General features: G+C 42.0%; 1 protein-coding gene across 6 annotated transcripts in view; it reads right to left on the bottom strand.

Annotated features, from left to right (window-relative positions):
- The window catches only part of sanbr (SANT and BTB domain regulator of CSR), a 286,180-nt gene that overhangs the window by 57,314 nt on the left and 201,053 nt on the right, over positions 1 to 27,813 (bottom strand). For all 6 annotated transcript variants that reach the window (XM_060830959.1, XM_060830958.1, XM_060830957.1 and 3 more), the window contains one exon: positions 26,625 to 26,770. In XM_060830959.1, the coding sequence (XP_060686942.1) occupies positions 26,625 to 26,770 (146 nt within the window). The remainder of the gene's footprint in view (positions 1 to 26,624; positions 26,771 to 27,813) is intronic.

Genomic DNA, 27,813 nt, shown 5'->3' with positions numbered 1-27,813 from the left:
TGTACAGCCTTTACTTTTATTATCAAGAATTAAATGAAGTGTTAAAGTTCTGGTGAAACTGAAATGTTCACTTTCTCAGGCAGAGTGGAGAGAGAGTTGAGCTGGAAAAAGCACAGCAGGTTGAGCAGCATCAGAGGAAGTGTGTCAACGTTTCAGGTCAGAACCTCCTCACGCTGTTTCAGGGTTGCATCTTGCTTCACATAACTTTCAATATTGAGACTTATTTCTGGGAAGGAAATAAAATATCTGTAAAATAATAAGTTGCTTTCAAAACAAGTAAAATGTTGTGCTTCAAACTGTGGCTTCTCAGCATTTGGCATCATCCTTAAATTTGTCATCACTGTTTGTTCATGAAGCCGTTTGTAATCAGAGTTTAATCAGTTAAGGATTCTGCAATTGTGAAGCGTGCAGCTCATTGGTTATCTGCTTCCTTGTGATTTCTCATTAACCTTGAACTCTCCTTCGTGCTGATAAAAATGGAAATCATTTCTGACAACTCAAGATGTTACAGGTTACCATCTTGCTGATGGTATAAAAACAAATTTTTTATGTCAACATAGCTCATCTCAAAAATTCTGACTTCTGTTTAGGTTCTGTGATGAGTCTTTGGAACCAGATAAAATTTTCTCCCAACTAACCTCTCACTGTTTGTTCCACAACTGGCTGTACAATATCCAAATGTTTTTTGACCTGTTGTCACTTGACCAGTGGTTTCCTGACTTTAATTAATTTGTCTTCTTCCATCATTTCAAGATGAGTCAGGTCACAACATGCATTCATGCTCGAGAGTGAGAATTCTCGATGGCTGAAATATGTACAGTTCTCTACAGTCTGACACAACGTATGTGGCACTGTTGCTTTTACCATACCGTTAATCTACTCAAGACGCTTATGGCAGTGGTAATATTCCTATCTCTCAGGAAGTCAAAGTTCATGTCCCACCTGCTCCAGTGGTGTGTCCTTTGATCTTAAGTGACTGCGCATTTACACCATAGTAGGTTGCTTCACAAGTTTCTTCACCCGTGGTGCTCTACCTGATAACATACCGATTTGCCCCTGTATTGAGCTTGAAAGTTTGAGATGTCAATGTGTTATGGGCCTGGCCAGACCCCCTCAAAACATTTCAAGAAAGTAGCCCAGACCCTAACTTTTCTAATTGTTCAAGCAGGTGTAATGCAGATATTCCATGAGTGATGCAGCTGCTCCAAATACTTTCAACAATCCCCATAAACATACCTTGGCACAAAAGGTAAAATCAAACACAGGACCTTACAGGAGAGGGGGAGGTGGCAGCATGGAACACCCTCTTCCATGTAGCTGTTTCTTGGACCAGCAGCCTCAAACTGCCCGACTGTTTTCAGTAAATAGCCAGACTGCCAAAACCAAATCAAACCAGAGAAAAGTTGAGATAGGAGAACTGGCCGCTCCCCTTTCATTGTACAAATTTTTTTTTCAAACTTAAAAGTTTTGTCTGAGGCACTGTTAGCTATAATCAAATTGACCCTAAAACTCATCCAACTTCGAGTTTTCAGAGTCTGTGTCTTTTACAACCTCTCTGAAAAAAAGCCAAGGACAACACAACCTTGTTAAAAGAGCAGCATTATCACAATTATTATAAACATCTTTTTGCCAAAATGCTAAATCCTCTCTGAACACCTTCAGCTTTTTTTTCTCCTTTTGCCTGTCCTACCTCAAACTTTTTTGTGAGTAGCTATTTGAGTTCTTGCTGTTCTATGACTGTGTCCTGCTCAGCACATGTTCTGAAAGGGACTTATTTAACAGACAAATCCTTTTTTTAAAAATAGGTGTGCACTGTTTGTGCTTGAGGTTTCCTTGGTCCACAATCATTGTTAGCATCTGCTGTGTGTCCTATTTCGTGTGTGTCATTTTGGGTATTATACCTTGACAACTAAACAGATTCTCTCGATCACATGTGATAATTTGACTGTTTGCTTTAGAACTAACTTGTGCTTCTTCTGGATTTCTGCTTCACTCACCTTTTGTTGTAACAGGACCTTGATCAGATAGGCCGAGGAGTGACAAATGGAATTTAATTTAGATAAATGTGAGGCATTGCATTTTGGAAAGGCTAATCAGGGCAGGACCCATATACTTAACAATAAGGCCATGGGGAGTATTGCCAAACAAAGAGACCTTAGGGTGCAGGTTTATAGTTCCTTGAAAGCAGAGTTGCAGGTAGACAGGATAGAGAGAAGGCGTTTGGTACACTTGCCTTTATTTGTTCGAGTATTGAGTATGGGAACTGGGATGTATTTTTGCAGCTGTACAGGACATTACTTCGGCCACTTTTGGAATACAGTGTTCAACTCTAGTCTCTCCTACTATAGGAAAGATGTTGTGAAACTTGAAAGGATTCAGAAAAGATTTACAAAGATGTTGCTGGGCTGAGGGGTGTCTTTACAGAGGTTTGTAAAATCATTAGAGGCATGGAGAGGGTGAATAGCCAAGGTTTTTTTTCCTAGGCAAGGTAAGTCCAAAACTAGACAGCATAGGTTTAAGGCAAGAGGGGAAAAATTTAAAATGGGACCCTGAAGGGCAACTCTTTCATGTTCTTTTCTACTGTCTGCAACAACATTAAACTGAGAAGGGAAAGACATGAAAGGGACCTTAGGGGCAACTTTTTTACACAGAGGGTGGAGTGTGTATGGAAAAGCAGCCAAAGGAAGTGGTGGACACTAGTACAGTTACAACATTTAAAAGGCAGAATATTCCAGTGCATACATAACTGCGTTAAAGTGTTCAGCTTCTTGTCCAGCATCTAGTTTAGAAGCAATTCTGTATCTTAAGAATGAGTTCCCCAAGATGTCCAATTCCATTTTCTGTTTGGCCCACTACGTGAGAACATGTCTTCCTGGCAGTACAATATTTGATGATTGCGAAATCATCCAAATAATTGAAATTATTTTCTTTGCTTTGAGTGCTTCCAATTCATCAGTAAAATTATGCTATTACCATGTACTGCTGTAGGGGAACCTCTGAACATTTACTGTCAAAATTGAGAATTATTGCCTTTAACTGGTGTCTCTAGTAAAAAATACCCATTTCCTTAAAAGCTTTAATGACTGTATCAGAATATCTGCTTTAATAACAAAAACAAAAATTGCTGGAAAATCTCAGCAGGCCTGGCAGCATCGATGGAGATAAATCAGAGTTAACATTTTGGGTCTAATGATCCTTCAGAAGACTGAACCCAAAACATTAACAACACTGATTCTTCTCCACAAATGATGCCAGACCTGTTGAGATTTTCCAGAAATTAATGTGTTTGTTTAAGATTCCCAGCATTTGCGGTCATTTTGGTTTTCTGCTTTACCAGATGACCTATTTTAATAAAAGAAAACCTGTCTAACTGTTGCGTCTCTCTCTCTGGGCTTCATCTGCACCCAATCACTTAGTTCAGAACCCTCACCCCCCATCCCATCTTCAGCATATATACCAAGCTTTTCCTAGGTACGTATCAGTTCTGAAGGAGGGTCACCAGACCTGAATTGTTAACTCTGCTTTCTTTACACAGATGTTGCCAAACTGTTGAGTTTTCCCAGTAAGCTCTGTTTCTGAATTATTTTAATAATTTTTTCCTAGATGAACCCCATTGGCTATGGTGATAAATAATAATCCCCATTTTTTTAACAATATTTTTCTGGAGGAGTCCCATTTCAATAATCTCCTAATTTAAATTGTCTGTTTAAGCTTCTAAATCACTGCAACTCTGGCTTTGTCTCTTTCTCAGCTCAGCAGCCTTATTTTAAATTGATTTAGTGGCCCTTAATTTCTCTATGTCTCATGGTATTCACCAGCTATGACAGCGTTATCTGAACTATAAGTATTTCACTTACTTCTCGCTTTCCCAGCCTGAAATCTGTTCCTTTTTTTAAAGATATTTTTATTAGAAATTTAACATTTTTACAAGTTTACAAAAATAAACAAAACTCTCAAATACAAACATTGATGTACAATTAAATCAAATATACAATAGTCAAAATTTAACAAAGGAAAAAAAAATTACCAAAATTAAAATAAAACAAAACTCAACTTTCTACTAATCTAACCTATAACTAACCAGAGTGCATACTTAAGTCTCTTACATGCTCGGAATGTAATAAAATCAAATGTAATAAAACCCGTATTCGTGTGGGATTCCTCTCCTAAGGGGCCCTGGAGCAGCCAGGTTTGTGATCTTCATTAAATAAAGGCCCTTGTTAGGATGGCCGAAATATCTGCATTTATGTAATTCAAAAAGGGCTGCCATATTTTATAAAATAATTCAGTCTTTCGGTGCACCATATTTGTAAGGAAGTCAAGGGGAGTACTTTCCATAATTAATCTGTGCCAATTTGAAAGTCCAGGGGGGCCCTCAGCCACCCAGTTCACCAAAATATTTTTCCTTGCACAGAAAGAGAGGATAGAAAATAGTCTCCTCTCGTGCATATCCAGGGAGGAAAAGTTCGAAAAGCCCAAAAGGAGAGATGCAGGGTCCACTCTAATTTCCGTTCCTAAAATTTCTGTCAGGGTACTTGCTACTTTAATCCAATATCTATGGATCTTATGACAAGTCCATAGGCAATGTACCAGAGTGCCCACCTCTATTTTGCATTTGGGACACATTGGAGATGCTCCTGCCTTTAAATTTTGCCAGTCGAGCCGGTGCTATATGGGCCCTATGAAGTATCTTCAGCTGGATAGCCTGGGTTCTGTTACAGATAGTAATTCTTCTAGCATTTTCCCAAATATCATTCCACATTTCTATAGAGATTTCTAGTCCCAAATCTTGATCCCATGTTTTAAGCAGATTGTCCATATCTCCCGACACTTCATCATGTAGTAAATGATAAATAGTACTGACGGAGGATACCCCCACTGGTCGTAGGACATTACATTCTCTATCTGATTTATAAAGACTATCTATTAACGTAGTCTTCTTCTGTATATAATCTCGAATTTGGAAGTATCGAAAGAGGTCTCCATTGGGTAATCCAAATTTCTGGCGCAGCTGTTCAAAAGACATCAGGACCCCATCTTTAAATAGGTCCCCTAAACATGAGATACCCCTGGATCTCCAGAGTTTAAAAGTGGCATCTGTAAACCCCGGTTGGAATCCCCATGCCCCTACTATCGGTGCATGGGGGGATGTTTTATGTAAATTACCCTCATTTTGCCGCATTATATTCCAGGCCTTAATTGTGTTTAGTATTATGGGGTTTTTACAGTGATCTGTAATGATTTTCCTCTTGTCTGAAAATAAGAGGTTAATAAGTGGGTATTTTACTTGAGAGGCCTCGATGTCCAGCCAGATTGACTGTGGGTCGGACAAGACCCAATCAGCTATGTAACTTAGTGGGGAACTTAACTGATATTTCCTAAAGTCTGGGAAATCCAGTCCTCCCCTTGCCTGTGGAAGCTGTAGCTTCTTCAGCTTAATGAGGGGCCGTCTATGATTCCAAATAAAGGAACCCCAGCCAGCCATATAATTTACGTAGGGCCATCCTTGGCAGCATCACCGGGAGCATTCTCATAGGATATAAGAGACGGGGCAGAACATTCATTTTAATTAGTGCTATTCTACCCAACCAGGAAATTGGAAGGTCTCCCCATCGCTGGAGGTCCTGCCTTATCCTTTCCAGTAATTGCACAAAATTCGCCTTATACAACTGACCAAATACTGGAGTAATAAAAATACCTAAATATAAGAAACCCTCCAGGGACCAACGAAAGGGAAAAAGGGATCCGTCCACTAAGTGGGGTGTCATAACCAGGTCACCCATTGGCATAGCCTCCGATTTTGAAAAATTAATTTTATAGCCTGAGAATGCACTAAATGTATTAATAACTTGAATTAGACGAGGTACTGACATCAAAGGATTATTGAGGAATAAAAGAACATCATCTGCATAAAGGGTAATTTTGTGTTTACCTGTACCAATCCTCGGGGCCGTTATATTAGGATCAGTCCGTATAGCTTCTGCTAGTGGTTCAATTATTAGCGTAAATACTAATGGCGAGAGAGGACATCCTTGACGGCAGCCCCTACCCACACTGAAGCTATCCGAACCTAATCCATTGGTAACCACAACTGCTTTGGGATCACTATACAATGTTGAGACCCATTTGGTAAACACCTGTCCAATGCCAAACCTTTCCAATGTGTAAAACAAATATGACCATTCAACCCTATCGAATGCCTTTTCCGTGTCTAATGAGGCTACTACTCCTGGTATCTTTCCCTGATGACAGGCTTGGATCATGTTCAAAACCCTTCTAATATTATTGGATGATCTATGGCCCTTAGTAAATCCTGTCTGATCCTCCTTTATAAAATATGGCAGTACCCTTTCTAGTCTTAGTGCTAACATTTTAGAGAGGATTTTAAAATCTACATTTAGCAAGGATATTGGTCTATAAGATGTACAGTCTTCTGGATCTTTTCCTTTTTTAAGGATAAGAGAGATATTTGCCTCTTTCAGCGAAGGCGGGAGACAGACCTGACTATATGCAAAGTTATACATGTCCATAAGTGGATCAGCCAATATTTCTGTAAATTCTTTATAGAATTCAGCTTGAAAACCATCTGGACCCGGTTCCTTTCCGCTCTGGAGTTGCCTAATTGCATGAAGTATTTCTTGGACTGTTAGAGGAGCATTTAGGACTGATACCTGTTCTGGAGTCAAGCCCGGAAAGGTCAAATTTTTAAAAAATGACTGCATCCTCCTAGTCCTATCTTCACAGTCCTGCGATTTATATAACTCAGAATAAAATTCTCTAAAGATTGCGTTAATCTTTTTATGATCATGAGTCAGAGTACCTGTACTTTCCTTGATAGTCATAATAGTCTGAGGGGCCTTCTTTTTCTTTGCAAGAAATACTAAGTATCTACCCGGTTTGTCGCCATATTCATATAACCTTTGTTTTGCAAATAATATTTCCCTCTTAGCCGTTTGAGTAAGCGTAGCATTTAGAGCTGTCCTAAGAGCCGTAATCCTCTGCAATTTTATAATAGAAGGTCTATCAGCGTATGCTGTTTCAGCTGCTTTTAAGCGTGCTTCGAGCAGGCGCTGTTGTTCTCCCTTCAGTTTTTTCTGGGTCGCTGAGTAGGAGATGATCAAACCTCGTGCATAAGCTTTGATGGTCTCCCACATCATTGATGGGTTGCTAGCCGTACCTGAATTAATTTCTAAAAAAGTTTTAAATTCTTGGGAGAAGTACTTTACCAATTTACCATCTTTTATCAGGAAGGGGTCCATACGCCAATGCCGAGCGGATGTCCCATTGTTCCTTGCCTTAGTTTCCATATATACAGCGGCGTGGTCAGAAATTGCTATAGTACCTATTTTACAGGATGATATGGAATTTTAAAAAATCGATGGGGCAAAAAACATATCAATTCTTGTATGACATTTACGTGGATTAGAGTAGAAAGAAAAATCTCTACCCTGTGGATGGAGACATTTTCATACATCTACCAATCCTAATTCTTTATTCAGATCCGCCAATTGTCTAGATCTGGGAGATACTCCGGCAGCACTCTTGGGAATCCTATCTATTTCCGGATCCATAATACAATTAAAGTCTCCCCCTATAATTGTATGACGGGCACCAAAGGCCATCAATTTTGAAAAAGCTTCCGTTATAAATTTAAAAGGTTGTGCCAGGGGGCAGTACAAATTTAGAATCCCATATTCCTCTCCATTTACGAGGGCTTTAATCAAAATATATCGTCCAGATTTGTCTTTTATCTGATTTAGAATTTTGAAAGGGAAATTGTTTCGAACAAGAATAACAACTCCCCTACTTTTTGAGCTAAAAGAAGAAAAAAAGGCCTGATCAAATCCACCCTGCCGTAATTTTAAGTGTTCTTTATCCAACAGGTGTGTCTCCTGTAGGAGAGCTATATCAACTCTTTCTTTCTTAAGATTTGATAATATTTTCTTCCTTTTAACTGGCGAATTACTCCCCTGACATTCCAGGTGCACCACTTAACCGACTGATCAACCATAATCATCTGGGCAGATCCGAGACCCCTCGGGAGGGGAAACCCTATCTGGAACATCCCGAGCATGGAGCATATAAAATTTACAAAAATAAAGGCTCTCTATTACACTCACAACAATATAATAAATAACTATTTCTAAATTTAAAAAAATGAAACGTACCTAAATGGAGATTTTCCCCCTTGTTCCCAGGGAGCGTCACTTCCTCTCCAAAAGTCCATCTTATCCTCTCCCAACCAATGTCCCACCCTTGACCCAGGTGCTCCTCAATAAAATGAGGAGAATTCAAATATAATACAAAGCTAGAGCACCCTACCTCCGCCCACACCAACACCTGAATATATTTGGGAATGTTAATACCATATATAAATATATAACTATAAAATTACAATCTCAACAAAGTAATAATTAGATATAATAATACAAAATAACAGAGGAAAAACAACCCCGCTCCTAAAGACAGAAGTAAAATAGAATAAGGTAACCACCTCCCCCCACCAACATTAACCAAACGCCCCAGCATGTGTATACATACATACATACCCACATATATACATAAAGTAATAAAAGAAAACAAACCCACGTGGGGGGGCAGGGGGCGGGGAGAAAATCAAGTCCCTCTCCCCGCCCCCATGATAATATTAAACAATAAGGTAAGAAAAAAGAGAAACAAAAATGGTGGGGGGATGTAAACTAAAGTAGAGGGAAAGGCGAACCAACATCCACTATCTCTTACAGTTTATTTAAGAGAGTCCAAGAATTCCTTAGCCTTCTCTGGTGATCCGAAGTTATATATGGATCCTTTGTGGTTAAAGCGTAGCGTCGCTGGATAGCGTAAGGAGTACTGAGTATTTAAGTCCCTTAAATGCTTCTTCACCTCATCGAATGCCTTCCTCTTTCGGACCAGAGCTGGGGAAAAGTCCTGGAATAGCATGATCTTGGATCCTTTATAGATCATGGCTTGGGGATCCTTTCCAAGATTTCTTGAGGCTTCCAGAAGCATCTGCCTCTCCCTATAGCTCTGCAGCTGGAACAGGACCGGGCGTGGGCGCTGGTTCGAGCCGGGCCCCCGTATTGCGACCCGGTAGGCCCATTCCACCCTTACCTGGCCTGATCCAGCATGCAGATTTAAAAGCCGTGGCAGCCACTGCTCCAGGAATGCTGTAAGCTGGCCTTCCTCTTCCCGTTCGGGAAGGCCCAGCAAACGAATATTTTTTCGACGACCTTGATTATCGAGGTCGTCAATATGATTTTCTAAGGTCCGGACTCGCTGCTCGAGAGTCCGGACCTGATCCATGGCTGATTGAGCTGCAGTCTCGGAGGTCGCGGCCTTTAACTCCGCCCCTCCGACTCGGCGCTTGAGTTCTTGAATGTCTCGGCCGTGCTTCTGCAGCGCGGCCGAGAGTGATTCCCAGCGATGTCGGGACTCCTCGATAAAGGCATCGATCTTCGCGTCCAGCTTGGTGATCATCTCCACAAGGCTTGTTACCGTCAGTAAGTCCCCCGGGGCGGCTGTGGACGCCTCTGCTGCAGCTGAAGAGGGAGAAGGTGGGGGAGGGGGTCCTGCTTGTTGAGAGCTGCGGGCTCCCTTCCCTTTGGTCATTTTTCACTAAATGTTAGATTATTTAAATGTAATACTAAGCAGCTATTTAAAGTTAACAGCTATTATGAATGATTTGGTGAGTGTGGTGGGGGTGGGTGACCTACTTTGCCCAAGTCTTGGGAAGAGCACTATAGACTTAGACTTGCTGGGTCACTGCCATCTTGGATCCCCCTGTTCCTTTTTTTTCAACAAATGCAAAAACAGAAATTCCTGGAAAGGCTCAGCAGGTCTGAAAGCATCTGTGGAGAGTTAACATTTCAGGTCAAGCACTCCTTCCTCAGAACTGATAGCTAGGAAAACCGGGGGTGGGGGAAAATGTGGGGGGAATAAACACTATGTAGGGAAACATCCCAAAGAGACAGAAGAACAGTTGGACAGACAAAGGAGTGGATAACGATCTGGTTAGGCAGGTGATTAATGGCAACTGTTAGTGGCTAACAATGGGTTGTGTCTAACAGCTGACTATGTGTTAACAAGGCCTGATATGTGGAATTGGGATAAGGACATGGGAGAGCTCACGCCCTGAAGTTACTGAACTTGATAGAGTCCAGACAGCTGCAGGGTTCCCAAGTCGTAAATGAGGTACTATTGTTCCAGTTTGCGCTGAAGCACTGCAGCAAGCTTGAGACAGTGATGTTGGCTCGGGATTAAGATAGTCTGTTGAAGTGGTAGGGAATTGGAAGCTCAGCATCTTTTTTGCAGACAGTACTTAAGTGTTCTGCGAAGCAGTCATGCTGTCTACACTTCGTTTTCCCAATGCAGAAGACACCACATTTTGAGGAGCAAATGAAGTGGACCAGATTGTGTGAAGTGCAGGTTAAGGGCTGCTTCACTTGGGCGGAAGTGAGGTTGGAGCGCAGAGCTGGTCGGGAAGGTAAGTGATTGGTATTTGAGTGGGTGTGTTCTAGACCCCAGGCCTCCCTCCCATCTTCCTCCTCTAACCTAACTTTAAAGTCCACAGGTAAGCGACTCAGTGTTATTGACTCGGTGTTCTTGTTTTGGAGACAAAGTGTACAGTCATGGCAGCACAGGCAGTGGAATGTTCCTCCTGCAGGATGTTTGAGGTAGAGGTGACCACCGATACTCCTGCCGACTTCGTCTGCAGGAAATGCAGTCAGATCCTGCTCCTCACCGAACGAGTTAGGGAACTGGAACTGGAGCTGGATGAACTGAGGATTATTCGAGAGGCTGAGAGGGTGATTGATAGAAGCTACAGGGACATAGTTACGCCGGAGAACAGAGGTAGCTGGGTAACAGTTAGAGGTGGGAAGGGGAAGAAGCAGGCAGTGCAGGGTTCCCCTGTGGTCGTTCCCCTAAACAATAAGTATACAGCTTTGGAAACTGTTGGGGGGGACAGCCTTGCAGATGTAAGCTGCAGTGACGGGGTCTGTGGCGTGAGGTCTGGCTCTGAGACTCAGAAGGGAAAGGGGGAGAGGAGGAGAGCGCTAGTTATAGGAGACTCTTTAGTTAGAGGGACGGACAGGCGGTTCTGTGGACATGGGCGAGACTCTCGGATGGTTTGTTGCCTCCCGGGTGCCAGGGTCCGAGACGTCTCGGACCGTGTCTTCAGAATCCTTAAGGGGGAGGGTGTGCAGCCAGAAGTCGTGGTACACAGGAGCACCAACGACATAGGTAGGAAGAGGGGTGGGGAGGTCATTCAAGAGCTCAGGGAGTTAGACTGGAAGCTAGGACAGAGTCGTCATCTCTGGGTTGTTGCCGGTGCCGCGTGACAGTGAGGCAAGGAATAGGGAGAGAGTGCAGTTGAACACGTGGCTGCAAGGATGGTGTAGGAGGGAGGGCTTCAGGTATTTGGACAATTGGACTGCATTCTGGGGAAGGTGGGACCTGTACAAACAGGACGGGTTGCACCTGAACCAGAAGGGCACCAATATCCTGGGGGGTAGGTTTGCTAGCACTCTTCGGAGGGGTTTAAACTAATTTGGCAGGGGGATGGGATCCGGACTTGTAGTCCAGCAAGTAAGCTAGCTGTTTGTCAGGATGTCCAAGAATGTAGGGAGGCTGTGGAGAAGGTAGCACTGACAGGGAATACTTGCGGACACAGAGATGGGCTCAAGTGCGTGTACTTCAACGCAAGGAGTATCAGAAATAAGGTGGGTGAACTTAAGGCATGGATCGGTACCTGGGACTACGATGTTGTGGCCATCACGGAAACGTGGATAGATGAGGGACAGGAATGGTTGTTGGAGGTTCCTGGTTACAGATGTTTCAGTAAGATTAGGGAGGGTGGTAAAAAAGGAAGGGGGGTGGCATTGCTAATTAGGAATGGTATAATGGCTGCAGAAAGGAAGTTTGAGGGGGATCTGTCTTTGGAGGTAGTATGGGCTGAAGTCAGAAATAGGAAAGGTGCAGTCACCTTGTTGGGTGTTTACTATAGGCCCCCCAATAGCAGAGATGTGGAGAAACAGACTGGGAAACAGATTTTGGAAAGGTGCAGAAGCCACAGGGTCGTAGTCATGGGCGACTTCAACTTCCCAAATATTGATTAGAAGCTCTTTAGATCAAGTAGATTGGATGGGGCGGTGTTTGTGCAGTGTGTCCAGGAAGCTTTTCTAACTCAGTATGTAGATTGTCCAACCAGAGGGGAGGCCATATTGGATTTGGTACTCGGTAATGAACCGGGACAAGTGATGGGCTTGTTAGTGGGTGAACATTTTGGTGATGGTGACCACAATTCTGTGACTTTCACCTTGGTTAAGGAGAGAGATAGGTACGCACAACAGGGTAGATTTTACAATTGGGGGAAGGGAAATTACGATGCTGTAAGACAGGATTTGAGGAGCATAATTTGGGAGCATCGGCTGTCAGGGAAGGATGTGGTGGAAATGTGTAACTTTTTCAAGGAGCAGATACGATGTGTCCTTGATATGTATGTACCTATCAGGCAGGAAAGAAATGGTCATGTGAGGGAGCCTTGGTTGACGAGGGAGGTTGAATGTCTAGTAAAGAGGAAGAAGGAGGCTTACATAAGGTTGAGGAAACAGGGTTCAGACAGAGCAGTGGAGGGATACAGGATAGCCAGAAGGGACCTGAAGAAAGGGATTAGGAGAGCTAAGAGAGGGCATGAAAAATCCTTGGCGGATAGGATCAAGGATAACCCCAAGGCATTTTATGCGTATGTGAGAAACATGAGAATGACGAGAACGAGGGTAGGTCCGATCAAGGACAGTAGTGGGAGATTGTATATTGAGTCGGAAGAGATAGGAGAGGTCTTGAATGAGTACTTTTCTTCAGTATTTATGAACGAGAGGGACCGTATTGTTGAAGAGGAGAGTGTGAAACGGACTGGTAAGCTAGAAGAGATACTTGTTAGGAAGGAAGATGTGTTGGACATTTTGAACAACTTGAGGATAGACAAGTCCCCCGGGCCTGACGGGATATATCCTAGGATTATGTGAGAAGCAAGAGAGGAAATTGCAGTACCGTTGGCAATGATCTTTTCGTCTTCACTGTCAACGGGAGTGGTACCAGGGGACTGGAGAGTAGCGAATGTTGTGCCCCTGTTCAAAAAAGGGAATAGGGATAACCCCGGGAATTACAAGCCAGTTAGTCTTACTTCTGTGGTAGGCAAAGTAATGGAAAGGGTACTGAGGGATAGGATTTACGAGTATCTGGAAAGACACTGCTTGATTAGGGACAGCCAGCACGGATTTGTGAAGGGTAGGTCTTGCCTTACAAGTCTTATTGAATTCTTTGAGGAGGTGACCAAGCATGTGGATGAGGGTAGAGCAGTGGATGTAGTGTACGTGGATTTTAGTAAGGCATTTGATAAGGTTCCCCATGGTAGGCTTATGCGGAAAGTCAGGAGGCATGGGATAGAGGGAAATTTGGCCAATTGGATAGAAAACTGGCTAACCGGTCGAAGTCAGGGAGTGGTGGTAGATGGTAAATATTCAGCCTGGAGCCCAGTTACAAGTGGAGTTCCGCAGGGATCAGTTCTGGGTCCTCTGCTGTTTGTAATTTTTATTAATGACTTGGATGATGGAGTCGAAGGGTGGGTCAGTAAATTTGCAGATGATACGAAGATTGGTGGAGTTGTGGACAGTGAGGAGGGCTGTTGTCGGCTGCAAAGGGACTTAGATATGATGCAGAGCTGGGCTGAGGAGTGGCAGATGGAGGTCAACCCTGCCAAGTGTGAGGTTGTCCATTTTGGAAGAACAAATAAGAATGCGGAATACAGGGTTAACGGTAGGGTTCTTAGTCAGGTGGAGGAAGAGAGGGATCTTGGGGTCTATGTACATAGATCTTTGAAAGTTGCCACTCAGGTGGATAGAGCTTGTAAGAAGGCCTATGGTGTATTAGCATTCATTAGCAGAGGGATTGAATTCAAGAGTCGTGAAGTGATGTTGCAGCTGTACAGGACTTTGGTTAGGCCACATTTGGAGTACTGTGTGCAGTTCTGGTCGCCTCACTTTAGGAAAGATGTGGAAGCTTTGGAGAGGGTGCAGAGAAGATTTACCAGGATGTTGCCTGGAATGGAGAATAGGTCGTACGAGGATAGGTTGAGAGTTCTCGGCCTTTTCTCGTTGGAACGGCGAAGGATGAGGGGTGACTTGATAGAGGTTTATAAGATGATCAGAGGAATAGATAGAGTAGACAGTCAGAAACTTTTTCCCCGGGTACAACAGAGTGTTACAAGGGGACATGAATTTAAGGTGAAGGGTGGAAGGTATAGGGGAGATGTCAGGGGTGGGTTCTTTACCCAGAGAGTGGTGGGGGCATGGAATGCGCTGCCCGTGGGAGTGGTAGAGTCAGAATCATTGGCGACCTTTAAGCGGCAATTGGATAGGTACATGGATGGGTGCTTAATCTAGGATAGATGTTCGGCACAACATCGTGGGCCGAAGGGCCTGTTCTGTGCTGTATTGTTCTATGTTCTATGTGTCTGGGCCCTTGGATACTGAGGAGAGAGGAAAAAAATAGACAAGTGTTTCACCTTCTGCAGATATAGGGGAAGGTATTGTAAGTCTGTGGCTGGGGGGATGTTGGAAATGAAGGAAGAGTAGACCAGATGTCCCGGAGGGAATGATCCCTGTGGAAAACTAACAAGGGAGGGGAAGGGAATACATGTCTGGTGGTAGCATCTTGCTGGAGGTGGCGGAAATGACAACTGATGATCCTCTGGGTGTGGATGCTGGTGGGATGGTTGGTAAGGTCACCTTCTGCACTTTTTGCATATAAACGGGACATTTTCCTAGCTTCTATCAGTTCAGAGGAAGGGTCACGCAACCTGAAACGTTAAATCTGATTTCTCTTCACAGATGATGCCAAACCTGCTGAGCATTCCAGAAATTTGTATTTTTGTTTCTTATTTACAGCATCCACAGATTTTTGTTTTCTTCCTTTTTTTCAAAAAAGTTCTCCTTGCTGAACGGGGATTTAAAATTACTCTCACACCCTCGGATCCCCATTTGCTCTCCAGCTAAATCTCATTTGGGATTGGTCCTACAGATCATCAGCACCCAAAGTAATCTGTAACTGCCTTGGATTGACCAATGCTCCAGGCTCCTTGGAATTCCTAGCCCACCCTTGCTGCTGTTCTTCTTTTACTGGTTTGAAATGCATTTTACCATCAACTGTGGATTCTATCTTGTTGCTCTTCAGTAGGGTTCTCACATGTTCAGCTTTTCCAGCCACTGACTGATGAAGATTGAGACAGCGCAGAAAAGGGCCTTTGGACCATCGAGTCTGCAGACATAAGTACCACTGAAAGTGCAATCATCCCAATTTCCTGCACAGGTCCCATATCCTTGATTAAAAGGATACTTGGATGAGTACTTCAAATATTATAAAGGTTGTAAAGTTTCCAGCCTCCACGACATTCCCAGTTAGTGCATTCCAGATTCCCACCATTCACTGAGTGAAAACATATTTTCCTAAATTCCCCCTAAATCTCCTGCCACTTACCCTTAAACTATGCCCTCTCATGACTGACCTGTCAACCAAGGACATTAGCTGTCCTTTATTCACCTTGACCAAATCTCTCAATCTTATATACCTCAATCATGACCATCCCCACTGCTGTAGTCTTCCCTGCTCCAAAGAAAACAATCCATGCCTATCTAGTCTCTCTTTATAGCTCAATTTCTCCATCCCAGGCAATGTCCTGGTGAACCTCCTCTGTAGCCCCTTCTAGCGGTATCACATCCTTTCTGTAGTGAGGTGACCAGAACTGCACACAGTAATCCAGTTGTGACTTGACCAACACTCTGTACAACTTAAATATTACCTAATTTCTTATATTGTATGCCGGACAGATGAAAGCAAGTGTCCCATATGCCTTAACCTTCTTATTCATGTGCTTTGCCAACTACAGGGATCTGTTAATAAATAGGAGAAAGTGAGGACTGCAGATGCTGGAGATCAGAGCCGAAAATGTGTTGCTGGAAAAGCACAGCAGGTCAGGCAGCATCCAAGGAGCAGGAGAATCGACGTCTTGAAGAAGGGCTCATGCCCAAAATGTTGATTCTCCTGCTTCTTGGATGCTGCCTCACCTGCTGTGCTTTTCCAGCAACACATTTTCAGCTCTGTTAATAAGTACCCCAAGATCCCTCTCTTCCTCTAAGCTACCCAGTGTCCTGCCATTCACTAAATGCTCCTGCAGCTTGTTTCTTCTTCCAAAGTGCATCACCTTGCACTTATCAGCCACTGGTCTGCCCCTTCTGACCACCTACCTACATCTTCCTGAAACCTATAATCATCTTCTTCGCTAATGACCACTTAGAGGCATACAGCACAGAAACATACCTTTCAGTTCAACTCATTCTTGTCCACCAGATAGCCTAAATTAATCTAGTCTCATTTGCCTATCCCTTTCAACCTTTCTATTGATGTACCCATCCAAATGTCTCTTAAATGTTGTAGCATTTCTTCTGGCAGCTCATTCCGTTGACGTACCATGCTCTACATAAAAATGTTATCCTTTAGGCCTCTTCTAAATCTTTCCCCTCTCACCCTAAACCTATGCCCTCTAGTTCTAGACTCCCCCAACCCAGGGAGAAGACCTTGTCTGAATTTACCCTATCCATGTGTCATGATTGTATAAACCTCTATAAGGTCATCCCTCAGCCTCTGATGCTCAGGGAAAATAGTCCCAGCCTATTCAGCCTCTCCCTATAGCTCAAATCTTTCACCCCTGGCACATTCTTGCATATCCTTTCTGACCAATCTAGTGTTGCCTGCAAATTTGTTGAACATTCCTCCCACATTTTCATTTATATTGTTTAAATCAATGTTGATTTCACCAATTTCCTCATTTCCCCTCCCCCCATCTTATCCCAGATCCAACCTTCCCAACTTGGCACTGCCCTCTTGAACTATCCTACTTGTCCATCTTCCTGCCCACCTATCCGCTCCATACACCTCTCCGATCTATCACCTTCATCACAACTTCATCTACCTATCACATTCACCTACCTTCACCTCAACACCAACCCATCCCACTTATCTCTCAGCCCCCTCATTCCTGATGAAGAGCTTATAGAGTCAGAGATGTCCAGCATGGAAACAAACCCTTCAGTCCAACCCGTCAATGCCGACCAGATATCCCAATCCAATCTAGTCCCACCTGCCAGCACCCAATCCATATCCCTCCAAACCCTTCCTATTCATATACCCATCCAAATGCCTCTTAAATGCTGCAATTGTACCAGCCCCCATCACTTCCTCTGGCAGCTCATTCCATACACGTACAACTCTCTGCGTGAAAAAGTTGCCCCCTTAAGTCTCTTTTATATCTTTCCCCTCTCACCTTAAACCCATGCCCTCTAGTTCTGGACTCCCCCATCCCAGGGAAAAGACTTTGCCTATTTACCCTATCCATGCCCCTCATCATTTTGTAAACCTCCATAAGGTCACCCCTCAGCCTCCATTGCTCCAGGGAAAACAATCCCAGCCTGTTCAGCCTCTCCCTATAGCTCAAATCCTCCAACCCTGGCAACATCCTTGTAAATCTTTTCTGAACTCTTTCAAGTTTCACAACAGCTTTCCAATAGGAAGGAGACCAGAAATGCACGCAATATTCCAACAGTGGCCTAACCAATGTCCTGTACAGCCGCAACATGATGTCCCAACTCCTGTACTCAATACTCTGACCAATAAAAGAAAGCATACCAAATGCCTTCTTCACTATCCTATCTACCTGCGACTCCACTTTCAAGGAGCTATGAACATGCATTTGAAGGTCTCTTTGTTCAGTAACACTCTCGAGGACCTTACCATTAAGTGTATAAGTCCTGCTAAGATTTGTTTATGCTCGAAACATTGATTCTCCTGCTCCTTGGATGTTGCCTGACCAGCTGTGCTTTTCCAGCACCACACTCTTCGACTCTCTCTGACAAAGCCATGCGGACTACCCTTAACTAAGCTATGCCTCCCAAGTGGGCATTAGTTTGCTCCTTCAAAATTTTCTCCAATAGTTTCCCTACTACTAAGGTGAGACTCACTGGTCTGTGATTTCCTGGTTGACCTCTACTAGCCCTCTTAAAAGATGGAACAACATTAGCAACCCTCCAATCCTCTGGCAGTTCCTCTGTGGCCAGAGAGGAATTAAAAAGCAGTGTCAAAGCCCCAGCCATTTCCTGCCTCTCCTTTGGCAGCAGCTTGAGATAGAAATCATCCAGGCAAGAGGATTTGTCCATTTTTAAGCCTGACAGAACCCCCAATATGTCACAATTTCATATGTCAAACTGTATAAGTTCTTCAGTCTCTTCCTGAATTCCTTAATGACATTTTCCTCTTCCAGAATGAAGACTGATCAGGAATATTTATTCAAAACCCTTCCAATATTCTGCAGCTTAATACACAGGTTGCCTCCTTGGTTCCTAATGGGTCCTACTCTTTCTCCAGTTAACCTCTTCCCTTTAACATGTTTACAATAACAATTTAGGATTCTCCCTAATCCTCTTTGCAAGTACTTTGCCAAGCCCCCTTTTTGCTCTTGTAATGACTTCCTTAAATTCCTTCCTGCACTTCCTATATTCCTCTCTGACTGCAACTAAACTGCTCCCTTTGTACTTACTGAAAGCCCTGCTCCTCTTCCTCTTTCAGTCTTGAATTGCCCTGGGCTTCTAGGATTCTCTGAACTTATTGCTCCTATAGTTCCCTCTAACAAGTACATGTTAGACCCATATTCTCACCAGCGAGTTTTTGAATGCACGACACCCCCACCCCCACCCCCACCCCCACCCCCATCCCATTACTGCATTGTAAACTTAGCTGCAAGGAGCTGTTCCCAGTCCACTGTAGCCAGATCCTTTCCCAGTCTACTGAGGCCTGATCCTGCCTGTATGAGCAACCTTCTTAAAGTTGTGTCCTTCAGATATTCGCCGTTACCAGCAGGCAAGAGGTAGCTAAATTAAGTCCACACCTTTGACCACTATTATATAAGATGAATCTTCACATAACTCATAATAAGATGAGCAATCTGGCATATGAGATACCTGTTACAGTGGCTACGAGGAAGCCTTGGCTGGTAGTAAGATGGTTTCCTACCAAGGCTGTGTGACACCATTGTAATGGATTACACTGTAGGCTCTTCTCAGCATTAGGTGAAGTGAGGACTGAGGATGCTGGAAATCAGAGTCAAGATTAGAGTGATGCTGGAAAAGCACAGTAGGTCAGGAAGCATCCGAAAAGCAGGAAAATCGATGTTTCAGGCAAAAGCCCTTCATCAGGGTTACATAAATAGAAACATAGAAAACTATAGGAAGGACATTGTGAAACCTGAAAGGATTCAGAAAAGATTTACAAGGATATTGCCAGGGTTGGAGAGTTTGAACCAAAGGGAGAGGCTGAACAGGCTGGGGCTGTTTTCCCTGAAGCATTGGAGGCTGAGAGGTGACCTTATGGAAGTTTATAAAATGATGAGGGGCATGGATAGGGTAAATAGACAATGTCTTTCCCTGGGATGGGGAAGTCCAGAATTAGAGGGCATAGGTTTCGGGTGAGAGGGGAAAGATTTAAAAGAGATCTAAGGGGCAACTTTTTCAGGCAAAGGCTGGTATATGTATGGAAGTGGTGGAGGCTGGTACAATTACAACACTTAAAAGGCATCTGGATGGGTATATGAATAGGACCTGAAACCATTCTTTCACTGTCACTGGGTCAAAATTCAAGAACTCCATTTGAAATAGTTCTGTGGGTATAGCTTCAACACATAGACTAGCAGTTTAAAAAGTCAGCTCACTGTTTTAAGGGCCATTAAAAATATGCCAATATATACTGGTGTAGTCAGTGACACAAATGTTCCAGTGAAAGAATAAAAAAAGTCAGCATCTTCCATTGACTAAAAATGCTGCTACCATTGTAAACAAAAAAATCTCGCTGTTTATCTGCTGACCCCCAATCAAAACTAAATCTGTATACACAAAGTACAAAGATGACATCGTTTCCTTACTTCCTCCACCAAAGCGAATCAGAGGTTATGTTCTACTACCCACACACATTAATCTGGGGCACCATGACTAAATATAGGAACACATGAACAGCTGTAGGTTTTCGGTCCACTGAGCTTACCCTGCCATTCAATAGGATCATGGCTAATTAAACACTTCAATACCTTTTTCCCAGCCCCTCTCCATAACCCAATGGTAATCAAAAACCTATCAATCTCTACCTAAAGCATACTCAAAACACAGCTTTCTGTGATTTAAAAAGCCAAAGCTTCACAACCTTGAAGTTAAAAAATATCTCATCTCAGAGCCAAGTGACATTCTTCTTATTTTTAAATTGTGTGCCTTAGGTATCGATACCACAACTACGGTATGCATTTTATCTGCATCTATCCTTTTAAACATGCTGTAAGTTTCAATGTGATCACTCTCATTCTTTGAGACTTGAGAGAATACAATTCCAATTTGTGCAATCTCTCTTCGTAGGACAGTCCCATTATCCTGGGACCAAGTCTGATGAACCCTCGCTGCATTCCTCTCTGGCCCTATGAACTCCCTCGGTGAACTTTAAATGTCATTTGCTGTTTCCTGATTAGCTTCCTCCACATGTTTTCAGTGAATCTTTTTCTGCACTCATCCATCTGACTTTCTTCTCATTTTCCTCTTTCCTCATTTCTTCCACCATTCACACGAAGTTAAATTTAACTTAAACAAAGGGCATTATAATGATAGGGTTAGTTAAAGTAGACTGAGCAGATAGATTACCGGGAAGCAGAGTTAGCAAACAGTGACAGACATTTAAGGGAGTCATTTATGACCATCTGCAACAATAAATCCCAGTGACGAGGTAAGATCCTAAGAGAGAGATAAATCAACCCTTGCTAACCAAGAAGGTTCATGAGAGTATAATGTTTAACAAAAAGCATAAAAACAGGCACAAGCTAGTGATGGCTGAAAATGTGTTGCTGGTTAAAGCACAGCAGGTTAGGCAGCATCCAAGGAATAGGAAATTCGACGTTTCGGGCATAAGCCCTTCATCAGGAAGCTAGTGATAGCCCTGAAAACTGGGATAAATTCAGAATCCAGCAAAGATGGACTAAGCAGATAATAAAGGAAAAGAAAATAAACTATGAGGGCAACTAGTGAGGAACATAAAACTCTCAACATAAAAAGAAAAACAGAGTTTAAAGAGAATATAGGCAGCTTAGAAAATGAATCTGATGAGATAGTTATGAGGAACAAGGAAATGGCAGAGGAAACAAATAAACAAATATTTTGCAACAGTCTTTATAGTGGAACATTAAACATTCTATTAATACTAAAGAACATAGTGATGGTACTTAATTTATTCCCTAAGTAGTAGTATTAAACAAACTTATGGGTTAAAAGCAAATATATCCCCTGGCCATGATGGCTTGCATCCAAGGATTCTTAAAAAGAAGCAGCTACAGAGATATGTTGTTCGCAATTTTACAAAAATCCATGGTTTCCAGAGAAGTACTGGGGGATTGGAAAACTGCAATTATGGCACCCCTATTCAAAAAAGGAGGGGAGCAAAAAGCGAGTAACTATAGATCGATTAGCCAGTACATGGAAAATCATAATCTAACCAAGCTGAATCAGCATGGCTTCATGAAAGGAAAGTAGTGTTTATTAGACGTTTTCCAGCTCAGTCTCAACTAGAACAGATACAATGTAACCAGTAAGTGTGTTGCAATTAGATTTCTAAGTTGCTCAACAAGGTCCCTCATATAAGGTTAAGTCAGAAGGTAACAGCCCGTGGCACTGGAGGTAGTACGTTGTCACGTATATAGAATTAGCTTATGAGCAAGAAACTGAGTAGGGATAAGGGGCTCTTTTTCAGGTTGGCAAACTTTAACTAGTGGGATTCCACAGTGATCAGTGCTGGGATTGAAACTGTTTACAATATATATTAATATCTTGGAGGAAGGAATCAAATGCACATAGTGAAGTTTGCAGATGACACAAATAAGTGGAAAAGCAAGTTGCAAGGGGAATAAGGTTTACAGAGAGATACTGATAGGTTTATTAAGTAGGTAAAAAGTTGGAAAATAGCATACAATGTGGGAAAATGTGAAGTTGTTCATTTTGGGAAGGAGAATAAAAGAACAGAATATTATTTAAGTGGAGAAAAAATGCAGAAAGCTGTAACATGGACGAACGGGAGGGTACTTGTGCACAAAACACAAAAAAGCTAGTACACAGGTGCAACAGGTAATCAAGAAGGCTAATGGAAGTTGGTCCTTATTTTAGAAAGGGTTGGAGCATAGAGCAGGGATGTCTTACTGCAGTTCTACATGTACTGGTGAGATTACATTTTGAGTACCGAGAGCAGTTTTGGTTCTTATATTTGAGGAAAGATATTGTTTCATTGGAGGCAATTCAGAGAAGGTTCACTCGGATGATCCCCAGTCTGGAGGAATGTCTTATGAGCAAACGTTTTTCAGGTTAGGACACTACTCACTGGAGTTTAGAAGAGTGAGAGATGATCTTATTGGAATATTTAGGATTCTTACAGGGCTTGACTGTATAAATGTTGAGAAGATGTTTCCCCCCACTCCCAACAGGAGAATCTCGGACCAGAGGACATAGTCCCAGAATAAAAAAATGCCAATTGAAGACTGAGATACAAAGGAATTTCTTCTCTCAGAGGATTGTGAAATCTTTGAAACTCCTGGCCATAGAGAGCTGCATGGGCAGAGTCATTGTGTATATTTAAGGCTGAGATAGGTAGATTTTTAATCAGTTGGGGAATCAAGGATTAGTGGGAGAAGGCAGGAAAGCAGATGGGAGGAATGTCAAATCAGCCATGATCCTACTGAATGGTAGAGCAGTCTCAAGGGGCTGAATTGCCTACACCTGTTCCTATTTCTTATGGCCTTAAACATTTCCTCATTATCCTGTAGGCAACACTGAAAGGATCTTGCTATTGCCACTGATGATGGAAAGAACAACATAATTATCAATTAACAATTGGTACAACCCAGTCACAGTGGTAGCTCTTTTGTCTTAGAATCAGAAGCTGGACAGTTGAAATCCCATAAACTAGGTTGCCACTTCAATGCAGTACCTTTACATGAGGCATTAAATTGAGGTCCCATTCACCCATTTAGGGAGTTCTAAAAAAAATCTATCAGCGTCCATCAGGTATTTGCTCTTCAACCATCATCTGAATATGGATGGCATGTTCTATTTTAATACTGTATATGGATCTTGCTATACACAAATTGACTGCTGCATTTCCAATATTACAACAATGATCACCCACTTCATAGTCTGTAAAGTACTTTGGAATATCTCGAGATTGTAAAAGCTGCTGTAAAAGTGCAAGTTCTTGAATTGAATTGAATGATTTCTGTCACTTACATTTTACAATACAGGGAGAACTAGCCATTTGGATACAGAACTGACTCAATGGTAGAAGACAGAGGGTGGTGGTGGAGGGTTGCTTTTTAGACTGGAGGCCTGTGACCAGTGGAGTGCCACAAGGATCGGTGCTGGGCCTTCTACCTTTTGTCATTTACATAAATGATTTGGATGCGAACATAAGAGGTACAGTTAGTAAGTTTGCAGATGACACCAAAATTGGAGGTGTCATGGACAGCGAAGAAGGTTACCTCAGATTACAACAGGATCTGTAACAGATGAGCCAATGGGCTAAGAAGTGGCAGATGGAGTTTAATTCAGCTAAATACGAGGTGCTGCATTTTGGGAAAGCAAATCTTAGCAGGACTCATACACTTAATGGTAAGGTCCTCGAGAGTGTGGCTGAACAAAGAGACCTTGGAGTGCAGGTTCATTGCTCCTTGAAAGTGGAGTTGCAGGTAGATAGAATAGTGAAGAAGGCGTTTGGTATGCTTTCCTTTATTGGTCAGAGTATTGAGTACAGGAGTTGGGAGGTCATGTTGCGGCTGTACAGGACATTGGTTAGGCTACTGTTAGAACATTGCGTGCAATTCTGGTCTCCTTCCAATCGGAAAGATGTTGTGAAACTTGAAAGGGTTCAGAAAAGATTTACAAGGATGTTGCCAGGGTTGGAAGATCTGAGCTACAGGGAGAGGCTGAACAGACTGGGGCTGTTTTCCCTTGAACGTCGGAGGCTGAGGCGTGACCTTATAGAGGTTTACAAAATTATGAGGGGCATGGATAGGATAAATAGGCAAAGTCTTTTCCCTGGGGTTGGGGAATCCAGAACTAGAGGGCATAGGTTTAGGGTGAGGGGGAAAGACATAAAAGAGACCTAAGGGGCAACTTTTTCACGCAAAGGGTGGTACGTGTATGGAATGAGCTGCCAGAGGATGTGGTGGAGGCTGGTGCAATTGCAACATTTAAGAGGCATTTGGATGGGTATATGAATAGGAAGGGTTTGGAGGGTTATGGGACGGGTGCTGGCAGATGGGACTAGATTGGGTTGGGATATCTGGTCGGCATGGACGGGTTGGACCGAAGGGTCTGTTTCCGTGCTGTTTATCTCTATGACTCTAATACAGCAAAATACAGTGAAAAGCTTCAACAATTCAGCACCATTTTGAATAGTTTAAGAATAAAAGATATAACTGAAACAGAGTCTAAATTCGGCCTGCCCCCTCCGCCATGAGCCCTGAGCCAGCTCACCAATGATAGTGCCTCGTTGCTGCCTGTGGCATACCCACCATTGTAGGAGTCACTACTCTTTAGGTGCCATCTCATTGTCACTGGGCGCACTTTGCTGCTGAGGCCAGGTCCTGTGCTAAACCCACACTTGCCTCAAAACCAGGAGTCCCTGGCTCTGCTGCTGCTTTGATAATGCTAAAAGTCCTTGCAATTGTAATCAGAAATTCCTGGCTCCATTGCTAGGCCAAGCCATCACTGCCTTGCCAAGATATCACCTTACTGGTGCTGTCATCTTGAAACATCCCCTGCCAACACTGCTTGCAATCAATGAAGGAGCTTTGCCACGACAGCCGACCCCAAACACTGAAAGGATATCCTTGCTGCCCCTACTGCCATCACTGCTTCCGATCACTGGGAGGAGTTGCAGCTGCTGCTGCTTCCGACCACTGGGAAGCTGCTGTGCCGATACTACTGATTAACCCATCGCAAAAGAAAATCAAGCAAAGAAAAATTAAAGGAAAAAAACAGAAGTAAAAAGAAAGAAAGCAGGCAGAAGCAGATGAGCCTCGAGCTCAAGAGCCTGCACACAACCCTGCTACTCTGCCACAAGCTTGATATCAAAATTCTTTGTTTTCTTTAATCTTTTTTCAATTTCTGATGACAACGTCTAGCCATTATCTTTACATAATGATGTACCAGAGACCTTAGTGAAGATAACAAAATGTAATATTTCTGATGTTCATCACTTGCATTTTTGACCAACAAGTCTATTATTTTTCTTTTACTTACTTGGTTACTATTCTTTAGTATTTCTATTTGCTGCAGCTGAACAAAGTTCCAGAGGCATTTTCCGTCAATGGCGTTCCTCACCATCTTGAGCCAACATTTAGTAGACACAATCGAGCACGCTTCAACCAGTCATCAGTATCGTATTGCATGAATACACTCAAACTATTTTAGCTGCATCTTGTAAAAGGAAATGCTCAACTAAACAGCATTGAGATGAACTATATTTCCCATTCCCTTAACAGAGTAATGAATGTTGGTCACAGAGACCTCTCCATCCTCTATTCCCTCCAAATATTCTTCTCATTCTAACAGCAAAATTCTGCAACATGATACCAGAGACGACAATTCACAAGTACTTCCTTAGCTGTAGTGCTGACATTCTGAAAGGCATTAGACAAATGTAAGCTTTTAGTTATTTTTATGTCTCCCAGGAATTCAGCTGCAGTCACCATAATACGTGTCTATTGATTAAGCTTTCAGTTTGATACTGCATCTCATTGCCAGTAAAACTGGAACAATGGCAATGCTCTTTGCTCTTTCCAAAATCACAGAATTTGTTAAATAATTTAACTTGCTGTTTTACAATGAAGTATAAGCCTTCGGCAAAGTTAAAATTTTTGCTATTTTTGTAGCTATGTGTCTGATTGTTAGTATGAATGTATGAATAAAAACAAAACCATCAACACAACACAACTAAGTATTAAATTTGGATAAGATATTAAAAATTAGGTCTGTAGAAATTATTTATTCTGGTTTTCAGATTTTTGGAATCTCTGGACATTTTGATTTTCATCTGAATTGTAGTAAATTCATGCAAGGATCTACCGATTTTAATTGTTTTAATATCGAGAAACATAATAAAATAAAATCACATATCTATAAAATATAAATATACACTTTATATGGATTGTTTATAGAATTATATAAATATATATTTCGATAAATGTAAATATAGATGTGACAGCAACATTAATAAATGCATATGTATATAAGCAAAAAAATTTAAAAGTTAGCGTACAGCAAAATGCACCAATGACTTGTTGGTCAGGACTCATGAACCTTCCCTGTTCCCTCTTCCTCAAAACCAATTTTTCAAATTAAGAACCAGCATTCAAAAATTCAATACTTTAAAAATGTATAAAAATAAAACAAAAATGCCAAGTTTAAGTGTACACATTGGAGATTACGTTTTTTATAAGTTACCTCTCCTCTGTTTTATTGAATGGCACACAGACAACGTGTTTGTGCTGGAGGACATCATAGTACACTTGGCTGACTGATCCTGAAGTAAGTTTACCATTTTGAAGCTGACTGGGTAACTTGACAACATGATCCTGTACTTTACAACCCTGGGAAAAACAAAACATAGGGACAGTTTGTTAAGTAAATTATGGTATGCCTTACCATTCTGACTTTCAGAAAATTCAAGCTGCTTTCATAAATAATATTTACTGTATGCAGAATGATGTGAAAACATCCGAGAGTATATTGCTCTTTTAAACAATTTGCCCCAGCATACTATTATTTTGTTCAATGATCAGCAATGTTTGTTGAAAATATACCAACTGCTGCAAACAGTTGCCCATGTTTCTGCCATGGGTAAAATAATGAAATGAAATACATTTGACTATCTTATGTATATAAACATAGTAGTCTCCTGTCAAGCTCCAGATGAATTATTACTGATTTCCCTTTTGGAAATTTAGTCTCCAGAAATAATTAAGTGTGGTGACAGTAACCGATACAAGAGACACAAATCTCGTCATAATCCAAAACGTTTGTTTTACTGGAAATAGTAAACTCACAGGCAGTTCACAAGGATTATGCTGTGCCAGGTATACTGGTGAATTATGTGCTGTCCATTAAAAACATTAAAGTAATTACCAAGCTTCTTTTTAAAGTAGAAGTATGGAGAGAACTATTAGTTGCTGCATCAACATTGTGTATGAGTTACCTAAAGTATAGTAAATGGCAGGTTTTAACAAGTTGTTCATGGGATCCGAACGTCACAAATTTTGCCTATTCATAGTATCCTTGAGAAGTGATTTAATACGTTCCATTTAATTGATTCAGAGTTGAGGAATGTCTTGGTAAGGGGGCAGGAGAGAAATGAACAAAGCTGTCAGAATGTATAGCAGAAATAAACAATGACAAAATATCATAAGAGGAAGGGGAGTGAGACAAAAACATTGCGGAAGAGGTAAGAAGATCTGAAAAATGAGAAAACTGGGAAAAAGAATAAGGATCAATGTCAAAAATAATGGAGTCACGATTGAAGGTATATAAATGAATTTATAAAGCACTCATAGTTAAATTGGACAGCTAGAATATTATTTGTTGCAAATTGATGTAACATAACAGCTAAAACATAGACAGAAATAAGTTTGAACAA

The sequence above is a fragment of the Hemiscyllium ocellatum genome, chromosome 10 (assembly GCF_020745735.1).
Source record: "Hemiscyllium ocellatum isolate sHemOce1 chromosome 10, sHemOce1.pat.X.cur, whole genome shotgun sequence".
NCBI lineage: Eukaryota > Metazoa > Chordata > Chondrichthyes > Orectolobiformes > Hemiscylliidae > Hemiscyllium > Hemiscyllium ocellatum.
Note: the sequence above shows the minus strand (reverse complement) of the source record. Positions and strands in the feature narration are given on the sequence as shown.